This window comes from Dendrobium catenatum, unplaced genomic scaffold, assembly GCF_001605985.2.
Source record: "Dendrobium catenatum unplaced genomic scaffold, ASM160598v2 fragScaff_scaffold_719, whole genome shotgun sequence".
In the NCBI taxonomy this organism is placed as follows: Eukaryota; Viridiplantae; Streptophyta; class Magnoliopsida; order Asparagales; family Orchidaceae; genus Dendrobium; species Dendrobium catenatum.
The window spans coordinates 126,279-140,075 of record NW_021319181.1 but is presented as its reverse complement, the minus strand read 5'-3'; the positions used below and the strand labels follow the sequence as shown (position 1 = coordinate 140,075).

Here is a 13,797-nt window from a genome sequence, read left to right as displayed (position 1 = left end):
TTTTTTATTTTTCTTGGATCTATTTATGTATTAGGTGTATGTTGACTTAGCAATCGTGCACACACACACATAACAGGGATTAAAATTAATGCTTTATGTTTTTTTGTAACTCATACTATATGATGATGATCATATTGTCTGATATATTCAGACATAAATTAATTGAAATATTTAATTGAATGAGATTAAATAAAATTTGAGTATAACTAATCATATTGTACAACCATCATATCGTATAGGATGATCAACTATTTTATGAAACATCGCCGTAAAATTTTGATTACTTAAATTAGGCAAATTTGAATTTTGAAATTTGAACTAATCATACTATAAAAAATGCTTAATTCGTACTCTAAAATATTTTATTAACTTTCCTAATTTAATCCCTAGAATAAATGAGTCGAATGAAATCTAACTTCATTTAGGATCATGCTATATGATTATTGATCATACGGGATCATCGGTAGTCCTCTCTTGGATAAACTTGGATCGTCCTAGACGATCTGTGATTCGATTGAAGTAATCAAATTGAAAATTATATTGTACAAATAGAAGACTTAAAATCAAAAATTAGAATTTTTTAGAGTGCCATCTTTATAAACTCTTTCGTGACTTGTGAGAACAAATATTGGGGCAGCCAAGTGACCCTTTGTTACTTTGGGTTAATGATCACACTGAGATATGTAAAACATACTAAAAATCCTTGTCCTCTAAAAGAAAGCACTCTCCTAAGCCAAAAGAGAAGCCAAAAGGATTCATCAACCATCTCACATGGAATATAAAAAATCATGTAAAATCAAACTATGTATATCAATTAATTCCTACTACATACTTCTCTCCATAAATATACAAAAAAAAAAAAAAACACAATAGAGTAAAAATGGTAGAAATAACTCTGCCAAAATCCCACCACCATTACCAAACAAACATACAAATTACAAAGAGATAAAATGATCAGTAATGTGAGCAGAGAAGCATTATTATGCATCTTCTGATAATATAAAGCCGAGCTCTCTGCTCTCTAATGGCTCCACCAAGCCCTCTTCCTTTCCTCTCCACCTCTTTCTTCCATCTTCTTCCTCCCTTGAAAGCTTCTTCCTCGCTTCCCATCTTCACCATCTTAGTTCAAATCTGAGTTACAGTTGTACTTTAGTGGAGTGAGGTGCAGAAACTAAAGGAGACTTCAGCACAGTTTATACACAATAAAGCAAGAAAAGAATACCTTTTCATGAGAATTTTATATTAGGATTAGGTGAATGGTGGTACTGTAATATATAAATAGAAAAATAGCTGATAATAAAGTGAAGACAGAATAAAAATTATTAAAATAAATTATTTCTTTTTTACAAAATAAACGATAAACCATAAAATATGCGTTTTGATCTTACAATAAAAAAACTGTTTTCTCCAACATTAGATTGTAGATCCTTTCATATATTAAGAAAGTTGAAGACATTTTTTTTTTTCTATTTATTTTTTGAATAAATATCCTTCTAATTTTTATTGTAAAAAAATTTGTTTAAGTATCTTCTCTTGCAAAAAAAAAAAAAAAGTTTAGAATGTGCAACAAATAATGATATTTGTAAGAAAGTAGAAAATAAAAAAATATTTTTTTTTCATATATATATGTAATTAAAATACTGTAGAAAAATAGAAAAAATTAAACTGTAATTATATAAATACATTAAAAAAATGTATGTAAATGACCTTTTAATTAATATAAATAAAATTAATTAAAACCGACATCATTTATAATCATAATAAATAAATAATTTTTTATATAAAAAAAATACATTTCCATAGAGTATTGGGCGAAGGAGCATGCCTTGTTTCCCCAAGGCAAACCGTACAGAATATGAAAAGAAAAAAAGGAAGATGGACCTCACGTGCACCTCCACAGCACGCTGGTCGAAGAGTAGACCGACCTCCGGAATTCAAATAACAACATGAAACTGCGAGAATTCTCTGTCTTCTTCCTCTCGTTTCTCTCGGCCAAGCTTGGATTATTAGCTGTCATTTGTCCATAAAACTTAGCTGTTGTTGTTGGGTCTCTCTGTTTGTGAACAACAAAAGGCAACTTGGAAGGAAAGAGGGGAGGGGAACCCTTAATTAATAAAAAAAATTAAAGTGCATAATACTTAATTAAAGAATTTATTATTAGAATATTTGATGAAAAATATTGAGAATATTTACATATATGCTACATAATTCTTATATATTTATATTTAAGACTTAAATTTTGATATTTACTTACACAAAATATAAATCTTTAAAGTACATAAAAATTTATATTTTTTCATGCATATGTTTTGATATGATTGTGACATTAAAGTGCCCTATAATTAAATGAAAAATTTATATTGTCAAAGCTGCTCTATACAAATGTAAATTTTCTCAATTATTTATATATTGTGCTCATCTTATAAGTAGTTTTAAGAATATTTAGATGTAACTTGATTTATTTAATTATTTATTATGTAGCTCATCTTAATTTGTTAGTGGGAGCTTTGACTACTAACAAGAGATTTTTAAATTCGAATCTTGTATATATGATATGTGTGATCGAGTTCGCCTTAATAACTTAAATGTCCCATAAAATAAATATATTTTGATGGAGGGAGAAGGGTTAAAAAAGAAAAGGTCCTACCTATTATGAGGTTCTCCCAAAACTCCAGATTAGTGTAGTAGCCAAAAATAAGAACCAACCAATAATAATCTTTTGCTGCCTATGATACTACCCATGCAGCCTCTTCAAGGGCCTAATGGGTCTTGCTTTTACTTTATATATGACATGTGATAAGGCATCATTCATCATAGGCAAAGTCATAATTCTTTGGACATTGCAATGATTAAGGATTATCTTTTTTAAAATCATTGTTATGTACTGTGATATGGGTAAGAGTATGTGGGCAAGAGGAGGGTTGTCATTTAATAGAAGTTTAAGGTGCATGAAGTGGGTGGTGAAGTATATAGAGTGAGTGTATATAGATTCTATATAGTGGTGGCGATAAAAGTTTTTCTTAGCAATGCTACATAAATCAGTTGTATTATCTAGAGAACTGTAAATTGAATTATTATTATTAAAAATATCAAATATTTTGGACTTATTAATATATCTATTATAAAAAAACATTAAGGTCAGATTTTATTTGAGATGACTTTCTTACTGCTTTATAAATAACATAGGAGAAAACAAAGTTATTTACTATTTAATATCATAAAACAAAATTGCCTCACTATTTCAATAATTTGAGATTGATTAATCAACAATGATACATGTCAAAATTATTTCAATGGATTCATGGGATTACATGTGAAAATAATTGTGATTTTAAAGCACAAGTATTTCAAATTATTTTAAATTAAATATAAGATCTATTGATGATCTCTTATATATATATAATAGATGATTTTAGTTAGTGAAACACATGAATAAAACTAGATTTTTAAGAAATACTTCTTAAAAAAAGGGGAAAAATCACAGGTTTGGTCTAGCTGAAAAATTCGTCATTTACGTTAAATCGAACAGAGAATAACATTCTCCTTCCATGAAGAGAAAAGCCTTGCCATACATCGAATCAAATATATCAAAATTTAACCATTGAAATATTATTGAGTCAACTATGATCGACTTAGGCCATATTCAAGATCGGCTCATTAACTAAACGAGCTTATAAAATCAGCTAAATTCCAACTAATTATTCAACTGAACATAAACTGTGTATCAAATTGATAGTCTTCTTCTATACTTTTTGTTATCGAATGAGTTTTTTTTTATTATTATTTGTTATCAAATGAGTGGCTAAGTTCTCTCCTCGATTTAGGTTTATAGTTTCCTTAATATCCGGATTCTGCTTCCTTTACTTGTTACAGATGCCTTCAAAGAGTCATTATGATGGCTAATCTGCCTCCTTATTCCTAACTTATATACTCAATTTGAACTAAGATGATCTTTGACCGAGAAATTCCATGCCCCATTTTAAGCTATAAGGTTCAAGTGGTCCATCAATTATTGATTTTTTTAGCTAAAATATCTCTAAGCATGATAGTATAGTCTTCAAATAATTGCATGATTAACATGTGATATTATATATAGTTAAATTTATATTGTGGTTGTTAATAGTCTAAGAAGATGGAAATAATAAATTACCTTTTATGTAGATCATGTTAGGGAATGTGCCAACATATCAAACATTATATTTAAAATATATATGGATATAAAGATCCAACATATTAACAAAATTAAAATGGAGAAAGTCTCAATTTAATTTTCTAAAGAATATATATGGATATAAAGATCCAACATATCAAACATTAAAAGAACTTTGATTTGAGCAAATGAGCTTATATTTAATAAAATGTTATGTTTAAGCTAATAATATTATGTTTGGTAATGTTGATGTCAAGTTTTTTTAATTAAGGGATTCTATTTGGTTATGGAGGGGCTTCAAAGGATGAAGATCATGAAAGTTGAGAAAGGCTAAAAATATAAGAGAGAATGAAACAATAAGAACAATAAGCTAAAGCAACATGTATATAGTCTTTGTTATTGTACTTTATTTAACTAGCATGAAAAATTTGGACCTCTTTGGCTCTAGGTGTTAAGTTTCGTACTATGTGCTCTCACTTTGGCATATTAGGTTTTTGAATTACAAAATTTATAATTAATGCACATCTAAATATATATCTAGAAATTTGGTTCAGCACAAACAACTTGGCTCAAGTTAAATTTAGTTGGCTTAAACAAAAATAACTTATTTAACTCTTTTGAAGTCAAAAGATACTTGCTAGTTTATAAGACAACTCACCTCAAGTAGGCGACTATAATCTAATAACTCATCCTCAACTGACTAGTATGACTTAACAGTTGGATGTAGCAACTACTAACTATTAATTGGCTACTTGGTTATTTGACTATCGATATGAATCAAGATCCATGACTTCTTAAGAGCTCAATAGATAACTTCATCAAGTTGGACCTTCTCAAGATCCATGACTTCTTAAGAGCTCAATAGACAACTTCATCAAGTTGGACCTTCTGATCAAACTGCAAAATTATTATATTTTATGTTATTTCTATATCGCCATTTATGTAGCTAAATCTCTAAAATTGAAGCCTGACCTAATTCTATATGTGATCCAGGGATGAGCTCAATTTATCCAATTTTGTATAAATAAGCAAATTTTAAAAATCTCATAACTTTTTACTTGAGAATTCTTCTTTCTCACTATTTCTTTGTTTTTTTTTTTTCTTTTAGTACATATTCTTAATACTATTGGGTGCAATTCACGAATAATTATGGATTAAATATTCTAAGAGGTGTATTGAGCATTAAAAATGCTAATAACTAGAATAGGAATACATAGTGAAGCTGAAAAATTTTGAGGAGAAGAAAAATCTATCAAGAAGAAAAATTAGCAGTTTGTGACCTTTCATCAATTTGCAAAATTTGAGAAAAGAATGACACAAATGATCCTGGGGACACTCGAAAGATTTTTTAGAACCAATCTTATAATGGAAATGCCTGAAGGATCATTTGTTTCTACTATGAAAGAAAGCGACATTATGGAGCCAGAGCCTTGACCTCTACTCTAATTTCTACAACTACAACAACAACAACAACAATAACAACAACAACAAGCCTTTATCCCACTACATGGGGTAGGCTACATGAATCCTTTTCCTCCATTGTGTTTTGCTAAGAGTCAAATTCTCATTTAAATCTAACAAAAAAGATATTATTTCGAATATTTTCTATCCAATTCTTCTTAGGTCTACCTCTACCTTTCTTAACATAAGCCAAATATAATAAATCTACTACTATCCTAAACAGATCAGTGGAAGAAAGCCATTTTATGTGACCAAACCATATAAAGCGACTCTATTTAGTTTATCTTCTATTGGAGCTACTCCAACCTTTTCATGTATATGCTCATTTTGTACCATGTCTCTATGAGTAAAGTCACTCATCCAACTAAGCATCCTCATCTCTACAACACTTAACTTAATATTATGCTTCTCTTTAAATGGCCTACATTTATGGTAGACTTTTCTGGCAGAAATTAGTGAATTTCTGATTACAATGATGGTTTCTAATATTTTGAAGGAAACAAATTCGCTAGTAAATCACACAAGAAAAAAAAAACTAATAGTAGAAAAAATTGCCATAAAATTTTTTTAGGGCAATTTCCGCCAAAAAATTTGCTGGCGTAAATTGTTGCCATAAAATATAAAAATATTAAACAAAAATTAATTTTTTGCTCCTCTCCTAGTACACTCTACCAACCACACCCAACCAATCGGCTGTCCATAAATCCGCTAGACATCCCACAGCCTAGTAGCCAACCCCGTCATTCTATTCCATGAGATCCTCTGCTGCCAATCTTATAATGGAAATGCCCGAAGGATCATTTGTTTCTACTATGAAAGAAAGCGACATTATGGAGCCAAAGCCTTGACCTCTACTCTAATTTCTACAACAACAACAACAACAAGCCTTTATCCCACTACATGGGATAGGCTACATGAATCCTTTTCCTCCATTGTGTCTTGCTAAGAGTCAAATTCTCATTTAAATCTAACAAAAAAGATATTATTTCGAATATTTTCTATCCAATTCTTCTTAGGTCTACCTCTACCTTTCTTAACATAAGCCAAATATAATAAATCTACTACTATCCTAAACAGATCAGTGGAAGAAAGCCATTTTATGTGACCAAACCATATAAGGCGACTCTATCTAGTTTATCTTCTATTGGAGCTACTCCAACCTTTTCATGTATATGCTCATTTTGTATCATGTCTCTATGAGTAAAGCCACTCATCCAACTAAGCATCCTCATCTCTACAACACTTAACTTAATATTATGCTTCTCTTTAAATGGCCTATATTTATGGTAGACTTTTATGGCAGAAATTAGTGAATTTCTGACTAAAATGATGGTTTCTAATATTTCGAAGGAAACAAATTTGCTAGTAAATCACACAAGAAAAAAACTACTAGTAGAAAAAATTGCCATAAAATTTTTTTATGGCAATTTCCGCCAAAAAATTTGTTGGCGTAAATTGTTGCCATAAAATATAAAAATATTAACAAAAAAATTTTTTTGCTCCTCTCCTAGTACACTCTACCAACCGCACCCAACCAATCGGCTGTCCATAAATCCGCTAGATAGCCCACAGCCTAGTAGCCAAACCCGTCATTCTAGTCCACGAGATCCTCTGCTGCCAACCCGAGCCTAATCCGACCCCACAAACCTACACATGCTTAAACCAGCAGGTTGTTTGCTGGACCTCCTGCGCCGGAACCAGTTAAGCTGCTGATACATTTTTAGTTTTATATTACAAATTCAATATCTTTACAAGTGATGTGGTACTAAACTTGGCTTTGATATTGCCACGAAAGATAGAAGGAGCAGGAGGCGGTCCTCACGCCAAAAAAAGACAAATTTTACTTAGATAATTTGTTAATTTAAACTATTTAATTAGTTAATTTAAACTAGTTAATTAGTTAATATTATTATTAACATTATTAGTTTGTTTTAATTAAAAAATTTGTTAAGTTAAATTAGCTATTTTGTTAATTAGTTAATTTAAACTATTTAATAATATTATTAATATTATAAGTTTATTTAAATTATTTAATTTAATTTAGTTAATTAGTTAATTAATTTCTTTAAATTTGTTAATATCATTTGTTTATTTAGATTAGTTAATTAGGTAATTTAACTTAGTAAATTTGGTTCATTAAATAATTTAATTAGTTGAGTTTATTATTAATTTAAATTAGCTAATTAGTTAATTCTTTTTTTCAACTATAAATATATGATTATTTCCCAAAATTTTTTAAAATCCGTGGGAAACCCACCAAAAAATCTATCAGAAATATTTCACAAGAAATTTTTCGGATATCCATTGGAAGTCTACCGAAAATCTATCAAAAAATTTGCCAATTTTTAGCGTAAAATTTATGTCGATAATTTGCATTTTTATATAGTATATAGAATTTTCCCTTGATTTTGAGGGGAACTTTTCTATCACACAACAATCCTACTACATTCCTCCACTTCAACCATCCAACTTGAATTCTACTAATAGTATCCCCATCTATTTCACCATCACTTTGAATAATAAACTCAAAATATCTACAATGTGTACTATTATTAATGACTTGATCGCCCAAAGTCACAATACCCCACTAGATCTATTACTGCTAAAATTATACTATGTATATTTAGTTTTATACCTACTCAAATGAAAACCTTTAGACTCTAAGGTTGACCTATATAATTAATGTTTACCTTCAACTCCCACTTTAGTCCTATCAACAAGAAGAATATCATCAACAAAAAGCATACACCATGGTACAACCTCTTATAAATGTCTAGTGAGAACATCCATTACTAAGGCAAAATGATACGGGCTTAAGGATGATCATTTATGTAATCCAACTGAAATAGTAAAATACGTAGTCAAACCACCTTGTGTTTGAACACAAGTAACAAATCGTACATACATATCTTTAATGACTTGAATATAATTATTATTAATCTTTTTCTATTCTAGAACTCTCTATAGCACTTCTCTTGGAACTTTATCATAAGCTTTCTTTAAATCAATAAATATTATATGTAGATCCTCATTATTCTATCTACACTTCTCCATCAAATCATCCAATAAATATATATAGCTTCCATAGTTGGCCTACCCAGCATGACTCCAAATTAATTTTGTGAAACATTAGTATCTTGTCGCAACCTATGCTCCATTACTCTCTCTCTCATAGTTTTAAAGTATGACACATTAACTTAATACTATAATTTGCACAATCTTGTGCATCACCTTTATTCTTAAAAATATGAATTAAAATGCTCATTCTTCACTCCTCTAACATCATTTTATTCTTCAAAATAATTTTAAAAAGTTTAGTAAGCCAAGAAATTCCTTCATCTCCTAAGCATTTTCACACCTCTATTGGAGTATCATTAAGTCCAACACCTTTTTCGCACTTCATTTTCTTTAAAGTCTCTCTAACTTCAATTTCACTAATACGCCAACAAAAAAAAATATTTATTTTCATTTAGGATGCTAAGGTCACAAAAGTCAATTTAATTCTCACTATCTTCATTAAAACTTTTAACAAAATATCTCATATATATTTGCTGAATATCCTCTTATAATAAAAGCACTTTTTTATCTTCATCCTTAATGCACTTCACTTGAACAAAATCCTCACTACTTCGATCTCTTTGTTTGGATAACTTATATATATCTTTCACCTTAATCTCTAATCTATTATATAAGTCATTAACAGCTAAAATCTTTGCATCATAAATTTCTTTCTTAGACTCCTTACATACAACTTTATATATTTCTCAATAATTAGAGTTTTACATCTAAAATAATTTTATAACAAAGCTTCTTATTTTTTATCTTTTCTTGCATATTTTGATTCCACCACCAACTAATTTTACTATTAAAAGCTTTTTCCCTTTGAAACTCCAAGCACATCCTTTTCATGCATAGAAAAAGTCATAAGATCTAAAATTTTACTCCCAAAAGTATTTTTGTGAGTATTGTTTAAATCCCCCATCTAATCATAGAATAATATTTTACTTTATTTTTTATATTTTGCTCATTCATCTTAATGTCTAAAACTAATAAGTGATGTTGGGTACATAAACTTCCACTCAAAATAACTTTACAATCTTTGCAATCTAAATAATCTATTTTTCTTATAAGAAAATAATTAATCTAAGTTTTACTATATCTATTCTTACAAGTAATGAGATGCTTGTATCTTTTCTTAAATAAGCCATTTCCAATTAGAAAATCATAAGCTATAGTAAAATCTAATATGGTCTTACCCCCTTCATTATTCATTCCAAACACATAACCATCTTGAATGCTTTTAAAATCATCTACCTCTCCACTCTCATCTCTAATATGGCATATTATCCTAATAATGAGGAGATAAGTTTAACTCTACATTAGGAAGAAAGGAGAATCAAGAAAAATATATTATTATTATTTAATGATTTCTAAAGGGTGATTATTGATGCTAAGCCTAAAGAAAAATTTAAAATCCCTCATGAAGATTTGTATAAGAAAAATAGAAGTGTCCTGCTAACTATATTTCCTACTTTGACTTGGCTATCTTTCTTCATTATATCAATGATGTAATGAAGTGTCATTGTCTTCAAAGAATTACCTCTAAGGAGCTTTGCACATCTGCCACTCAACACTATCACCTATTTCACCAAGTCCAAGAGATTGTTCTTGACATAATTCGCAAATGTATAAAGGTTGCTAAAGAACTCATAAACATTACTACTATAATAACCTAAAAAATTTAAATGAATTAAATTTAAAAAATTTGTCTGTGTTGCACTGTAGAGTTGGGCTTGTGGGTATTGTGGCATTAAACTCTTGGGTTTTTGGTGATATAATTGAGTGCAACGGTGCTGGAGCCTTGGGAGCCATGACATTAAGAGTGAAAGTTTAATTTTTTAATAAAATATCTAAAACCCTCACCAACAACCATTCCCTTTCCCCATTTTCTTGCTTGGTCAAGAGAGAAAAGGAGAGAAAGGGGAGAGAAGAAGAGAGAGAGAGGAGAGAGAAAGTTTATTTTGGGTCATTTTCATTTGTCACTCTAGTTGAGGAAAAAGCATTTTGAACGTGACAACTAACTTGAATCCTACTTCTATTTTCATTTATTTTGATTTTCTTAATTTTTTGTCACCTAAAATTGATTAAAATACAATATATTTCATTTTAATGATTTTCTACGTAGTAACTTTTGATATGTAGAAGATATCATTATCATGAGCATTTTGATTGATTTATATTCAAATTTCATCATGTGTTTTGCTTATATGTCATTTTAATTGAAGGAATAGTATTATTTTTAATTTAAAATTATTAAGAGTATGTATATTACTTTTTGGCATGAAATACATGATATACATATTAGTATTGCTCATTTAGTTCAACATGCATTTTTGATTTACTACAAGCATCCTAATAAGTATAATAATAGTTACATTAAGTGGATATGATATTTTTTATTATAATATATATATATATACTAAAAGCCTTTATCCCACTACGTGGGGTCGGCTACATGAATCCTTTTTGTCCATTGTGTCCTATTAAGGGTCAAATTCTCGTTTAAATCTAATAAAGAAAGGTCATTCCTAATATTTTCTAACCAGGGCTTTTTAGGTCTGCCTCTACCTTTCTTAATATAAGTCAAATCTAATACCTCTACTCTCCTAACCGGGTCATCGGAAGGTCGCCTTTTTATGTGAGCAAGCCATCTAAGGCGACTCTCTCTAATCTTTTCTACTGGAGCTACTCCAACCTTTTCATGTATATGCTCATTTTGTATCCTATCTCTAAGGGTAAAGCCACTCATCCACCTGAGCATCCTCATCTCTGCCACACTTAACTTAGTATTATGCTTCTCTTTTAATGGCCAACATTCTGCACCATAAAGCATTGCAGGCCTCACTACCATCTTATAGAATTTTCCCTTAAGTTTGAGGGGTGCATTTCTATCACATAAAAAGCCCGATGCATTCTTCCACTTCAACCATCCAACTTGAATTTTACTGATAATATCCCCATCTATTTCAACATCACTCTGAACAATAGATCCAAGATATCTAAAACATGAACTCTTATTAATGACTTGATCTCCCAAAGTCACAATCCCCTCACTAGGTCTATTACTACTAAAATTAAAAAAAAAAACACACAATTTTATAAAAATAATAAAGAAAAATAAATGCAAGAAATGAAAATAAGATACATAATAATTTTACATGGTTTAGCCCAAATTCCAATCCAACCTACGTCTACACTAGTCAACTCTCGGGCTAGAATCCACTAATCCAAAGTTTTTCCTTGCAAACCTCACTTCTTTAAACTAAAGAAGTTGTTTACAACCTAAGTACTCTCCTACACGAGCGAGTACAATTCAATCTAATTACAATTTAAACTTCACTAAGCCAAATGGCTTAGATCAAGAAATTTTTTTTTAATATAATAAAACAAACTCAAATTATCTTACATTAAAATGACCAACAAAATTTAAGGTGATCTGATAATTTAATTTAAATCACCTCACTTCTTACAAATGTAACATTAAATTTTGCTCACTTTTAGATAGATTTATATTTTGATAAATATATGAATAATATTTTAAATAATTTTTTTTTTGCTTGTTGATTTAAACTATAACTTTTTAAATTATATATAGAAAATGAATTATATTTGAAATGCAAATTTATGCCACGTAAAAGAAAATAAAAATACTTATTTTGTTATCTTTATATATTTAAAAGATTTAGCATAGAAAAAACTAATAAATAATTTCAAGAAAAATAAATGATGAAAAACTAAAAGTTCAGCAAGTAAATATTTAGAGAAAGAAAACAACTCAATGGCTCTAAAAGACATTATAGGATTTAGTGTGTTGAGGCATTCCAACAAAGAATTTGATCTCGCAAATGAAAGAGCTCTTGGAATGAAAATCAAAGCTTCTCTTCTCAAAATTTAGCATTTAAAGAAAAGAAAAAAATGGAAAAAAAATGCTGGATTTTCTCTTTTGAATAGCCCTCAAATAAAGAGAAAGATGAGCATTTAAAGGGAAAGGGTAAGTAAGTCAAATTTGAATAAAACTAATAATCTAATCTTAATTAATCAACTAATAATATTATATTTAATAAAGAATTTATTTATATTAATTAAATAAATATAAGTTTCAAAAGACTATAAAATGGCTAGTCACATAAAAAGTTAAAAAGTCTTCATATACATCCAAAATAAGGCAAAAATGGCTACCTAGCAAATAATATTAAAATTAAATAATATTTATAAATTTGTTATAAATTTAAAATAGAACCAAATGGGTCATATAACCTATCAATTTTTATTTACAGAATCCAAAGAATTTATTGAAACAAAAATTAATCCACAATTTTGTCAAAATAATACTATATTTAGCAAAATAAAAACCTATAAATATTTCAATGTATTTTAAGGTATATTAAATATTAATACAATAATATGATGTAATTTTGATAAAATTAATTATTCACCAGCAAATTTATTTGAAACAAGCTCAATTCAAAATGAATACGTAAAAAATTTTTACCATATAAGTTTATTACAATTAATTTTCTTGATTAATTATCTTTCCATATTTGATAATACTTATGTAATCTATGAAGCATATAAAGTTTATTTAATAAGGGAATCTTATAGATTTTTAATTTAAGCTTATTATCCTTAATTTATAATATATAATTCATTTTAATAAATATTTAAATTGTGAGCAAACTAAAACATGCAAGTAAATATTAATGGACCTCTAACGTACTCCTACATTAATCAAAAAAATCTTTAAGCTTTTCATCTTGGTCCATCTTGAGTTCTTTCAACTTAATTAAAAATTTTGATTGAACCAGAGTTGTGTAATGTAAATTTTATATAAATAATTATCATACACATCCATCAAATCATTACACCTAAAATACTTTGCACACAAATTAGATTATCAAAGTATATATTTGTTATCATCAAAATCTCTAGAATAGGTCATGAGGTAGATAATATCAACAATCTCTCACTTTTTTATGATGACAAACTTATATTATGTATAGTTATAACAAAGGTGAAAATTAACATTTTATCATAACTTTTAAATATCATAAAAATATATATAATAATTGAGAAATATTTTTGAATCATAATTTGCTAAAAAAATAATTCTCCCCTAAAAAATATGA

General features: G+C 28.5%; 1 protein-coding gene across 1 annotated transcript; it reads right to left on the bottom strand.

Annotated features, from left to right (window-relative positions):
- Nucleotides 1-954: 954 nt before the first annotated feature.
- On the bottom strand, nt 955-10,167 carry LOC110101764. The gene is made up of 2 exons (XM_020829826.2): nt 10,144-10,167; nt 955-1,053 (listed from the first exon to the last, which is right to left on the bottom strand). The coding sequence occupies exons 1-2, from the start codon at nt 10,165-10,167 to the stop codon at nt 955-957; spliced, it is 123 nt and encodes a 40-aa protein (XP_020685485.2).
- Nucleotides 10,168-13,797: the final 3,630 nt, after the last annotated feature.

Bases quoted from the DNA above. Each gene is read 5' to 3' on its own strand.
- LOC110101764 (XM_020829826.2), bottom strand. From the start codon at position 10,167: ATGAAGAAAGATAGCCAAGTCAAA. The intron at 1,054-10,143 runs GTAGGAAATATA...AAAGAGGTGGAG, and splicing joins AGAAAGATAGCCAAGTCAAA to AGGAAAGGAAGAGGGCTTGG.